Source organism: Bos indicus x Bos taurus, chromosome 22 (genome assembly GCF_003369695.1).
Source record: "Bos indicus x Bos taurus breed Angus x Brahman F1 hybrid chromosome 22, Bos_hybrid_MaternalHap_v2.0, whole genome shotgun sequence".
NCBI lineage: Eukaryota > Metazoa > Chordata > Mammalia > Artiodactyla > Bovidae > Bos > Bos indicus x Bos taurus.
Window position 1 is genome coordinate 9,723,666 of NC_040097.1, and position 13,327 is coordinate 9,736,992.

General features: G+C 42.3%; 1 protein-coding gene across 2 annotated transcripts in view; it reads right to left on the bottom strand.

The window, feature by feature from the left end:
• Positions 1–13,327, bottom strand: part of SLC25A20 (solute carrier family 25 member 20) — a 36,105-nt gene that overhangs the window by 11,437 nt on the left and 11,341 nt on the right. For both annotated transcript variants that reach the window (XR_003507783.1, XM_027523009.1), the window contains exons 3-4: positions 10,888–11,015; positions 7,953–8,043 (exon numbers count right to left, since the gene is read on the bottom strand). Coding sequence is in view for 1 of the 2 variants with exons in the window: in XM_027523009.1 (XP_027378810.1) it covers positions 7,953–8,043; positions 10,888–11,015 (219 nt within the window). In the remaining variant the exon portion in view is untranslated. The remainder of the gene's footprint in view (positions 1–7,952; positions 8,044–10,887; positions 11,016–13,327) is intronic.

The following is a 13,327-nucleotide window of genomic DNA, read 5'->3' on the forward strand; positions in this document are numbered from 1 at the left end:
GCCAACAAAGGTCAGTCTAGTCAAGCCTATGGCTTTTCCAGTAGTCATGTATGGATGTGAGAGTTGGACTATAAAGAAAGCTGAGTACCAAAGAATGGATGCTTTTGAACTGTGGTGTTGGAGAAGACTCTTGAGAGTCCCTTGGACTGCAAGGAGATCCAACCTGTCCATCCTACAGGAAATCAATCCTGAATATTCACTGGAAGGACTGATGTTGAAGCTGAAACTCCAATACTTTGGCCACCTGATGCAAAGAGCTAACTCATTTGAAAAGACCCTGATGCTGGGAAAGATTGAAGGCGGGAGGAGAAGGGGACGACAGAGAGTGAGATGGTTGAATGGCATCACCAACTCAATACACATGAGTTTGAGTAAACTCTGGGAGCTGGTGATGAACAGAGAGGCCTGGTATGCTGCAGTCCACGGGGTCACAAAGAGTCAGACATGACTGAGCGACTGAACTGAACTGAAACATAGAGATTTAAGAAGCTGACCAAAACCTAAACAGAATGCCCCAAAATAAATCCATGCCAGAGCACATCACAAATGAACTTAGTCGAAAACTGAAAACGAAAGAAGCTTAAGAGTAGCCTGAGAAAAATAACACACATGGATGTGAGTTGGACCATAAAGAAGACTGAATACCAACGAATAAATGCTTCTGAATTGTGGTGTTGGAGAAGACCCTTGAGAGCCCCTTGGACGGCAAGAAGATCAAACCAGTCAATCCTAAAGGAAAGCAGTCCTGAATATTCACTGGAAGGACTGACGCTGAATCTGAAGCTCCAATACTTTGGCCACCTGATGTGGAGAGCCAACTCACTGAAAAAGACCTTGATGCTGGGAAAGATTGAAGATAGAAGCAGAAGGGGGCGACAGAGGAGGAGATGTTTGGATAGCATCACTGACTCACTGGACATGAGTTTTAACAAACTCTGGGGGATGGTGAAGGACAGGGAAGCCTTGTAGTCCATGGAGTCACAAAGAGCTGGACATGACTTAGCAACCGAAGAACAACACTGAAATATTTAGAATGACAGCAGAAACCGGGGAGGGTAGAAAGGAGTGGCACAGTATCTTTCAGGAGCTGAAAGCAAAGAACTGTCATCCCAGGACCCTATGTCAAGTGAAAATATTCTTCAGGAATAAAAGGAAAAGCAGGCATTCTTAGATGAAAGAAAACTCAGCGACTTTGTCATTCGTAGATATATCCCAAGAGAATGGCTAAAGGAAGTTCTTTAAACAGAAAAGAAAGTATAAAAGAAGGAACTCTGGAACACCAGGAAGAACACGGTAAGCAAAAATATGGAATATTATATAATGGTAATATGAAGAACACTTACACAGTGAGAAAAGGGCCAATCCACCAAGAAGACATAGCAATTCTAAGTGTGTATACATTAAACAAAAAAACTGCAAACTATGTGAAGGGACACTAATAGAATTGAAAGAAGAAACAAACTCACAGTAACAGCTGGAGATTCCGAATTCCTCCATCAACAAACAGAACAACTGGCCATAAAATCGTCAAGGATAAAGAATTTAACACCATCAACCAACAGGATATAATCGACATTTATAGATTTTGCCACCAAACAACAGCAGCACACACATTCTTTTTAAATGCCAGTGGCACACAAACAAGATAAACCATATCCAAGGCCATAAAGCAACCCTCAAGAAATTTAAAAGAATGTGAATGATACAGAATATGTTCTTCAATCACAATGGACTCAAACCGGAAATCAATAATCTCCAACACTTGGAAACTGAACAACACTCTTCAAAAGCAATTCAAAAAGGAAGTCCCAAAGGAAACCAGAAAACACACTCAACTGACTGAAAACTGAAATATATTGGAGTTTGTGGGACATAGCTAAAGCAATGCTGAGAGGAAACTTTATAGCACTGCCTGCACACTTCAGAAGAGAGGAAAGGCTTCAAACCAAGATTCTAAGCTTGCACTTCAAAAGCTTAAAAAAAAAGAGAGAGAGAGAGAAAAGAAAAGCAAACTAAACCCAAAAACAAGCAAAAGGAAGGAGATCATAAAAACAGAAGCAGAAACCAATGGAATTGAAAACAGAAAAATAATAAAGAAAATCAAAGAGGGGAATTCCCCGTTGGCCTAGCGGTTAGGATTCTGGGCTTTCATTGCCATAGCCTGGTTTCAATCTCTGGTCGAGGAACTGAGATCCTACAAGCTGCGTTACACAGCTGAAAAAAAAAAGAGAAAGGAAAATCTTTTTTGAAAAGATCAATAAAAACTGACAAACCTCTAGTGAGTCTGACAAAGAAAAAAGAAAGAGAAGTCACAGATTACTAATACCAGGAATAAAACAGAAGATAATACCACAGATCCTGCAGACATAAAAAAAGACAATAAAGGAGTACTACAAACAACTTTACACACACGTATTTGACAACTTAGATAAAAAAACAAAAACTATCACAATTTTCCCAATATGAAATAAATAATTTGAATAGGCCTGTAACTTTAAAGAAAGCTGAATTCATAATTTAAAAATTTCTTACCCCAAATCTCAAGCCTATATGATTTCACTATAAAATTGTACCAATTCTACCAAATGTTTACAGAAAAATCAACACATATTCTATACAGTAGAAGAGGGAACAATTCCCAATTCATTTTATGAAGCTCGTATTACTCTGATATCAAAACCAGACAAAGACAATATAGAAAAAAAATGACAGACTAATATCTCTCATGACTATAGATGAAAAATCCTTAACAAAATATAAGAAAATAGAACTCAGCAATATATAAAGGGGACTTTATTCCAGTAATGAGGAATTGGTTCAGTGTTCAAGAGCAAAGGAAGTAATTCACTATATTAAGAGTTTAGGAGAAAAATCACACGATCACATTAATAAAGGAAGAAAAAACATTTGACAAAAGTCAATATCCATAAAACTCTCAGAAAAAGAGGAAGAGAAGGTAACCTTCTCAAGTTGACAAAGAGTATCTAGCAATGCGGGAGACCTGGGTTCAATCCCTGGGCTGGGAAGATGCTCTGGAGGAGGGCATGGCAACCCACTCCAAAATTACATCTGTGTCTCTTGTACTGGCAGGAGGATTCTTTCCCACTGAGCCACCTGGGCTTCCCTGAGATTATATTTAATGGTGAAATGCTGAATACTTCCCCATAAGATTGGGAACAAGGTAAACATATCCATTCTCATCAGTCTTATTCAACATGGTACTGGAAGTTCTAGCCAGTGAAATAAGGATATAAAAGGTAAATATCAGAAATGAAGAAATAAAACTGTCCCTGTTTGCAAATAACAAGATTATCTATATAGGAAATCCCAAAGAATCTACCAAAAAAAAAAAATTAGAATTAATAAGAGCGTTCAGGAAGGTTCACAAGATACAAAATTAACATACAAAAATCAATTGTATTTCAGGCTTCCCTGGTGGTCCAGTGGTTAAGAATCTGCCTGCCAATGCAGGGGACACTGGTTCAATCCCTGATCTGGGAAGATCCCACATACCACAAGGCAACTAAGCCCGGGCATCACAGCTACTGAGCTCACGTGCTGCAAATACTAAAGTCCACATGCCCTCGAGCCTGTACTCCACAACAGGAGAAGTCACCACAATGAGAAGCCGGCACACTGCAACCAGAGACTAGAACCCACCCACCGTGACTAGAGAAAGCCCTTGAGCAGCAACAAAGACCCAGCACAGACAAAAATAAAAATAAATAAATATTTTAAAAAATCAATTGTGTTTCTACAAACTAGCAATGAACATGCAGACAACAAAATTAAAATTATAACACCATTTACAATGTCACTTTACAGAGGACTTAGGTGTGTAAGAAAACACATTAAGAGCTTATATGCTGAAAACTACACAATGCTGATAAAAGAAATTAAAGTTCTAAATAAATGGAGAGGTGTAACATGTCTGGGTATTGGAAGACTCAAAATAACATGTTAATTCTACCCAAGTTGATCTATAGATTCAACATACTCTCAGCAAGAATTTTCTGTTTTCTAAATTATCCTAAAATTAACATGGAAAAAACAAAGAAATTAGAACAGCGAGAACAGTTTTTTAATTTTTTATTTGGCTTGGCTATGTTGAGTCTCAGTTACGGCATTGGGTCTTGGTTGCAGTGCGTGGGTTCCAGGGCGTGTGGCCTCAGTAGCTGTGGTCTTCAGACTTAGTTGTCCCATGGCATGTGGGATCTTAGTTCCTGGACCAGGGATCGGACCCACACTCCCTGCCTTGGAAGGCAGATTTCCAACCACTAGACCACCAGGGAAGTCCCAGTTTTGTTTTTTTTTAAAGAATAAAGTGGGAGGGATCAGTCTAGACAGTTTCAAGACTTAGCCAATGGCTATACTAATCAAGACTGTGTAATAGTAATGAAGGGAAAGTTGCATAAATCAATGAAAGAAAACAGAGTACACAGAAATAGACCCACACAAATACACTCAGCTGAATTTTAACAGAGGTGCAAATTAATTCAGTAGAATAAAGGTAAATCTCCAGGAAATGGTATGGTGCAACTGGATAGCCCCACGGGGGGAAAAAACCCTCTGACCTAATTCTCATACATGATACAAAACTTAACTCAAAATGGACTCACAAACCTACATGGAAAAGGTAAACTATAAATAAAACTTTCAGAAAAAAGCATATAAGAAAATCTTTGGGATTTCAGGCTAGGAAAAGATTCCTTAAGATCTGATGTTCTAAACATCCAAAACCCTACCTATAAAAGAGAAATGAACAAACTGGACTTCATCAAAATGTAAACGTTTGCTCTAAAGACTCTGCTGAGAGGATGAAAAGACAAACTATACACTGGGAGAAAATAATATGCAAACCACATATCTGACAAAGCAATAGTATCTAGAATAAAGGACTCTCGAAACTCAGTAATAATAATAAAAAAATCCCAAATAATCCAATTAGAAAATGGGCAAAACACATGAACAGACATTTCACCAAATAGGATACAGTGATAGCAAATAAGCACATGAAAAGATATTCAACACCTTCAGCTAGTAGAAGAAAACAAATTAAAATGAGGTATCACTATACATCTCTCAGGATGGCTAAAATTAAGAATAGTGACAACACCAAATGTTGGTTAGGATGCACAGAAACTGGATCACTCATACCGTGCTCATGGGAATGTAAAATGATACAGTTACACTAGAAAAAGATTGGTAGTTTCTTTAAACATGCATGGCATTTCCCTGGAGGTCCAGTGGTTAAGACTCTGCACGTCCACTGCAGGGGACATGGGTTTGATCCCTGGTCAGGGAGCTAAGATTACACATGCCATGTGGTGTGGCCATAAGAAACAAAAAAAGAAAACTAAACATGTAACTACCATATGACTCAGCAATTACACCTCTGGGCATTTATCCCAGAGAAACGAAGATTGATTTTCCCAGAAAAATCTCTGTACATGAATGTTTATAGCATCTTTATTTATAACAGCCCTGAACTGGAAACAACCCAGATGTCCTTCAATGGATAAAAATTAAACATATCTGTAGTACACCCATACTATGGGACTACTAAAAAGGAATGAAATACTCATACATTCCACAATCTATACAACTCTCCAGAAAATTTATGCTAAGTTGAAAAGGCCAATCTGAAAAGGTTACATACTGTATGATTCCATTTACACATGTCTTGAAGCTACAAATTTATAGAAATGGAGTTCAGATTAGTGATTGCTGGGGTGCTTAAGAACTGGAGTGGAGGGACTTCCCTGGCATTTCAGTGGTTAAGACTCCTAACTTCCAATGCAGGAAGTGTGGATTCCATCCCTGGTCAGGGAACGAAGATCCCACATGCTGTGCAGGCAGCCGAAAGAAAAAAGGACTGGTGTGGGGAAAAGAAAATGAAAGTGGCTATTCAAGGGCTACATGAGGCATCGTTGGCATGATAGAATTGTTCTGCATCTTGACTGTATCAATGTCAGTATTCTGGTTGCAATATTATACTACAGTTTTATAATACGTTACCTCTGTGGAAGAACAAGGTAAAGAACATGTGGGATGTCTTTGTATATTTATTTCTTTTCTTCCCTCTGTATTATTTCTTACAACTGTAAGTGAACCTTTAATTATCTCAAAATAAAACATTTAATTTAAACAATGCACAAAATTAAATGACTAATGCAAAGCATGAAAAAGATTTGCCACATATGATAAGAAATTAATAACCTTAATATTTCCAAAGTGTTTAGGGGTGGAGGAGTAGGAGGTATAAATTATTGGGTGAAGACAGGCTACAAGGATGTATTGCACAACATGGGGAATAGAGCCAATATTTTGCAATAACTGTAAAAGGAGTGCAATATCTAAAAATTGTATAAAGATTTTTTTAAATAAGGGACTTCCTGGTGGTCCAGTGGTTGACTCCACACTCGCAACGGAGGGGGCACAAGGTTCCATTCCTAGTTGGAGAACTAAGATCCCATGTGTCGCGTTTAATATTATTACGATAATATTAAATCAAAACATGTCTAAAGCTTTTATAAATCAAACAAACTGACAAATGAGCAAAGAATACAAAGAGGTGTTTCACGAAGGATAGATATAAACAGCTAATATGAATCAAAGTAATTAAGCTCACCGACAATAAAAAGCAAGAAAAACTAAAACAATGCAAATTTTTCACACAACACCCTAGCAGAGATTGTAAACTAGATGCTGCAGAATCTGCTGGGAAGTGAGAGCTCTTCTTCCACTGATGGGAATAGAAAGTGACAGACCTTTCTAGGAGGGCCACTTAGTAACCTACATTACTAACGCACATACATTATGTGCGTGTACTCAGTCACCCAGTCGTGTCTGACTCTTTGCCACCCCACAGGCTCCTGTCCAGGGGATTTTCCCAGGAAGAATACTGGAGTGGATTGCCATTTTCTCCTCCAGGGGATCTTCCCTACCCAGGGTTCGCACCCAAGTGTCCTGCATTGGCAGGCGGATTCTTTACCACTAAACCACCAGGAAACCCCAACATGTGTTGAAAATTCTTTTAAAACTGTGTATCTTTAAATATACTAATTTCAAGTCTAGACATTTATCCTAAGAAAATAATCAGGAACACATGCAGAGACTTATTCATAAGATCTTCACTATGATATATAATTTGGATTATCCCCAGATAAAGGAGTATTGGGTAAATTACAGCCCTGAATTGAAATAAAGCATAGAAAATGACGTCTGAGAAAAATAATCACAAAAATATTGTGACAAAGCAAATGAAAAAAGCTGGTTACAAAACTATGGCAGTATGTGACCCCAATTTTATTTCAAAAGATAAATTTTTTAAAATATGCATGTTTACTAAAAAGACGAAGAATTCACACAGAAAGTATAATGGTGCTTACCTCATGGGTGATAAATACATTGTTTTCTTTGTGCTTCTCTGCATTACCAAAATTTTTCTAGCAAAGACTATGTACTAAATTGCTTCGGCCGTTAGAAGAAAAAAGCAGTGCTGCTTTTTTTTTAAAGGGAGCCCTGTGTGGTAAGGCAAGCAGCCAGTTCACAGCCTTAGCCTGGGAACAAGCTTGGGCACTCTAAGGGCGCTGAGCCTTTGGGCAGTGGGTGCAGACAGACGATGTTGGCCAAGAGCAGCCTCCCTTCCACCTCTGAAGACACACGACTCACCTTTTGGAGTTCTGAAGTAGCTGCTAACAAGGGTGGATAAGTCTGAGTTGACCCATCACACAAGTGACATTTGGTTCATTTGTTACACTGTCCTGGTTCTTGACTCTAGTACAACTGCTTCTATGTTCCTAAAAACCTTGAAACTGTTTGCACACCTGATCTGAAGCCTTTATAAAGGGTAAAAGGACATACACATCCACCCAAAATTGTATACCCAGTAGAAAAGCTAGCCACCTGCCTCCAAACAATATCTTCCCCAACCCTGATCACATCCTCACCTGTAACAAGCACTTGATTCGCTCTCCAGGGGTCATAATTCCTGTGGTGAATACTCCAGACAACATCCCAGCTGCAAATATCTGGGGGTAGCTGTATTGAAAACAAAAACAAAAGGCAAGAACCTGTGACTAACTACTCAGAACAGAGGCAGCCCCAGCAAAGAAAAAAAAATTAAATAAGTACTCAGACTGGGCGGAAGTCCAGCACAAATAGATTATGTTTCACACCAAAGCCAAGTTCTATGTATATTCTGACGTCAAATTTCCCAGGGCAGGGGTCTCAGTGCCGAGAACAATATGAGCTTAGTCACAAGGCCCACGGGCACACTCAGATGGCCTCAGTCACGGGAGAGGTTCTCCCCTGGCCGGCCATGCAGTGACTATGGACGAGTTTCCAGGCCTCTCCGAGCCTTGATCAGCAAAGTTCAGGGTTGTTGTGAGAAATAGCCTATAATCCAGGATGTAGACCTCAGTTAACCCCAGATCTCCTCCAATCTCCCCTTCTCTGGATCACCAAGAGCCTGATAACACTTTAAGCCAAGACTCACACAGGACAGCGTCAAGGTAATGGCTATGGCCATATCCGCATGCCAAGTTGTGAGGTATGTGCTGTAAGCTGCTGGGAAATGCCCTGTCAAGGATGGCACCCAATCAGGTGTGATGGGTCCTATGGCTTCTGTGCAGGGAATAGTCCTCCAGTGGCCAGAGATCTGGATCCTCACTGCAGCCCTCACAGAATGAACCACACTGAGTATGTGAAGGAACAGGAGGCTCCTAGCATCACTGCCTGTGCCGCCTCTGACGTCTCCTTTTCTTTCCTAGATTAAGGAAAATCTGGTCTCCAGGCAGACTGGTCTCAGAGGCAATGGAGCACAGAGTTACAGTTTTGCATTTCAACAGAGTTCCCACAATTGAGCACAAGTTGATGAAAAACTTCACCCTCTTGCCTGACCCTCAGGCCCCTCCCGACCCCAGGCCTCCAGAAGCCAAGCCTTTAGGACTATCCCACCCCACAAGGAGCCCAAAACCTGGAAAAGAGATGTCAAATGGAAATAGGGAGACATCCACTTCCAGTCCTGACATCAAGTTTCCCAGGGCAGGGGTCTCAGTGCCAAGAGCAATATGAGCTTGGTCACGAGGCAGGGCACTGGTCTCAACGGCGGTTTTTCCTGTGCACTCACCCCAGACAGGCCTCACACAACTACCTCAGGCGTGCAAGCCCAGCACACAGGCTGTGTGCTCAACCATTGAGAGACCTGCTTTCATGGCTGGCCTCCTTCACAGTTTCAGTTCACACTGCTGTACCTGAGAGGTACCCTTTCAGCAACAGAACTTCCCCTCGTGAGACCAACATCTGTTCTTCCATGGATGCCCAGACCTTAGGCTGCACATATCTCCCGGGACTGGGGACTCTCCTCTGAACAGGGTCTCTGCATGTACACAGGGTACCATGTAGACAGCCTGCATGGGTGGCCCATTCCGCCACCCCTCACTCACCCCAGGGAAGCATCTGTGAGGTCTGGACCCTCAAGCTTCCATCCAAGGTCCTGGTAACGTTCCTTTCTGTACTATGCCCAACACTACAGTGGGGAGGAGAAGGTGGCAGGATTGACATTCAGGATTCAGAACATGGAAGGATTATGGGGCGGGGATTGGAGTGTCTCAACCTTTGCTCAGGCAGGAAGGGTACTTCTTTGAGCACTGAAGTGACGGTACAGGGAATACAACCCACAGGCTGAGGCAGTAGCAGTCACCCCATGAAAGTTCTTGGGCATGGCCCCGGTTCATGATACAGCTGTGAGCTAGCATATGAGCTAAAACCCCAGGTGCTCAGAGAGGACATGTGTCCACAGTCTATTTGGACTACCACAGCCAAACACATGGCCTTCCCTAGTGGCCCAGGGGCTAAGATGCCACATTCCCAAGGCAGGGGGCCCAAGTTTGATCCTTGGTCAGGGGACTAGACTCATTGCAGCCAAATAAATAAAAATACATATTTTAAAAAACAGTCAAACACAGCTTCCAAAGGACCCCGCCCCCTACACTCACATTTGGGGCCACCTATGGCTTTTTATAGAAGCTGGCCACATTCAGAGAGTCACGGGGACTCCAGAAATAGTTTCATGTTATGAGCATTTCTATTTACGCCTCGCCCCTCACTCAGCCTGCTGTGGCCTGAAGTAGTGATCGAAATCAACCACAGGGCACCCTGGGCTTCCTCCCTTGAGCTCTAGAATCCAAGCCTAGCCAGCTGCTGTGGGTCCTGTGCTGATGTAGCCCCACCCAGGAGGTGTCATCCCAGACTGAGTGTGCCTTGTCATCCCGGTGTCAACTCAGAATGCCCCTGCATCCCAAGAAGCCCGTTTTCATTCACTGCTTTGTCAGTTCTGAGCCTTAATTCTACCTCATCTGCCTCTCCATACCCAAATCCAACTTCTGAAAGTCTACTGGAAGGAAACATACTAATTTCTTTCACTGCAACAGAGACACCAATACTTGGAAATAATTATAATCATGTTACGAAAATGAAGGAAGACAGAAGCTGAAACCTTCGCTTCTCTCATCCAGGGGATAAGAAACAAGGCTGCTGCCGTCATTACTGTGGCACCAGGTACCTTCGTGGTATCTGACACACACTTTAGCATTCGGACCTCCCAGTGCTGTGGGGCTGGTATTACTAATATCCCCAGTAAGCAAGACTACTTCACATAAGAAATGACAACAATCTAGTTAGCGGGGTTGGGGGAGGGCTTTGGGTTTTATATTTTACCCTATTGGTCCACAGGGCAAAGGAAACCCAAGTACCTCCCTGATATGGAGAAGAGGACAGCCACTGCCGGTTTGATAATTCTTTCCCGAAACCTGCATCACATCACAGATCACACACATCGGCAGAACAGCATCGAGTGCTCCGGGCTGGTAAGTAAGTACTCACCTGAGCACATCCTCTGGGTGTTTCTGTTGCAGTTTCTTCCCCAAACCAAACCCAAAGAAGCAGACAGCAAACATGGGGGTGACCCCGACGATGGGGGCAGCCATGCCCCGATATAGACCCCTGATGCCCTGCAAGGAAGCATAGGAGGAGAAGCTGTTTACAGACACTACTAACATCTACATCACTGAAGCAGGGAAGCAGCCTGTCCTCTGACCTGTGGCCTCCTTTCCCCAAGCAAGGAGAGCTTTAAAAGGAAGAATCTTCCCACACTTATCAGAAATGGCTTTCTTCTTATATACTGCTGGAGAAACTGAAAACAGCTTCTAGTCTGGAAGGCAAACTGGCAACATGTAGCTTACACCTCCATCAGAAAACTACCTGTCTAGAAACATATTCTAAGGGAATACTCAAAGATATAAAAAAGAATGACAACAGGCATTTATTAAACACCGCATTTTGGAACATTCCCAAACAAGAGATTAATGAGACAAATTACGGAAATCTCATATTGGACTATCACACAGCCATACAATCACATTGTAACATGAGAAGAGATTACTAAATTGGAAAAAAAAAAAAAAAGCAGGCTACAAAACAGAATGTACAATGTGACTTGCTTGGGGGTGAGACATAGGTGCTTAAGAAATTTTTGTATTTCCCAAGAATTAGGACCTGAGGGGAGTTCCCTAGTGGCCTAGTGGTTAGCATTCTGGGCTTTCACTGTGGTGGCCTGGGTTCAGTCCTGGGTTGGGGAACTGAGATCACTCAAACCACCCAGTATGCCCCCTCCCAGAAAAGACATAAGATTCTTATTGTTAAAAACAATAGCAAGACTGCACATCAGTTTTCACTAGTACATTTAGATAATGAAACTGACTATGTAGTAGCCAATAAATAGACAGACAAGTAGACAATCCAACCGAACAAGTTAGTACAGCAAGGACAAGGAAGATCTGGGACCCAGAGACCAAGGGTTTGGCCCAAGAGAGGGGAGGGCTGTTCCCAGGAAGCTGTTGGGTACAGCAGGCCTGGGAAGAAGCCAGTCAACATGGGAGTATGAGACCCAGGACTCCAGGAGGAGTTTATTTGTTTTCTAAGAAAAACAAAGCAAACAACAAACATCGGAAGAACGGATGATAACTGTCAGGCAGTGTGAAAAACCAAACAAAAAGGTATTCTACAGCACATTTAGGACACAGGATGACAGAGGCAGAGATTCAAAGAGACACAAGCAAAAGAAACTGACACAACTGTTCACCCAACCTCAAGAAAAACAAAAAGCTGTACAAGTAATGAAATGCGCCCTGAAGGACATTACTTTGTTAACAGAGAAAAAACATACATAAAGTTGTAATCATGAAAACAGTGAACTGTATTAAACCACAAAGGATGATGAAAATTACTGGGCAGAGCAGAAAGAGGAGCTAAGGAATGCAAGAGTTAAAACCATCTACCACAAACAGGTAGCTAAAACAGTTTTAAATGGATAAAATACGTGCATGTAGCTCGGTAGAAGACAGCATTAACTGAGAGAGCTGAGGGACTTCCCTGATGGTTCAGTGGTTAAGACTCTGTGAACTTTCACTGCAGGGGGCAGGGGTGCAATCCTTGGTGGGAGAAGTTCCCAAAAAGGGAGGAGGAAAAACATTACTGTAGAAAGTAGCAACTTCTAGAGGATTGGGGTGGGGGGCTACTTTGTTACAAGTCCTTCAGTAACAAACTAAGTGCTTATATCATTTTAATACAAAATAAGGGCTAATTTTTAAAAACATGTTACAGTTGCTCCCTACAGGAACTGGCAGGAGAAATGGGCAGGGGAGGGGGATGCGACTACACACAGGGGAGGCTCCACAGACCTAGGCTGGAGAACCTGCCTCACTGCAGACTCCGGGCACTCACAACCCATCTTCTTTCCAGAACTAAAGGGCACAACTGTACTTGGCAGCATTCCTCCCAGATCCTGCAAAGGTCTACCATTGCTACAGGCTATAAGCAGACTCTCCAAGTGCAATGTGCACAGAAGGTAAAGAGGGAAGGGTGAATAGGAAGAGAAGGTTCTGAGAAGGATCTGCAAAAGCCCCTCAGGACAAAACCCTCCCAAAGCCCCTCCCACAGCTTCCCACTTGGCTGAGAAGGCTGCCCAAGGCCGAGGGCCAACAACTCCCAACTTCTCCAGCCTTCTTTCCACTGTCTGGCCCACCCAGTTCCCGCAGTACAACCAAGATCCGTCCAGTAGTACCAGAAAGTGAGCTCAATCTGGCACAGCAAAACCCAGAGACAAGCACAAATATGGACTGAGGAAGCCTCTTTGACGCTGCAGGGAGTTGGGTTTATACAAGCCATTCTCACCAAGCCTCCAGCACCCAGCACATTGCCGAGGCACTAAACAGGTGCTCAATAACATTTCCTGACCAGGGGCATATAATCCTGTCTCTCTGTA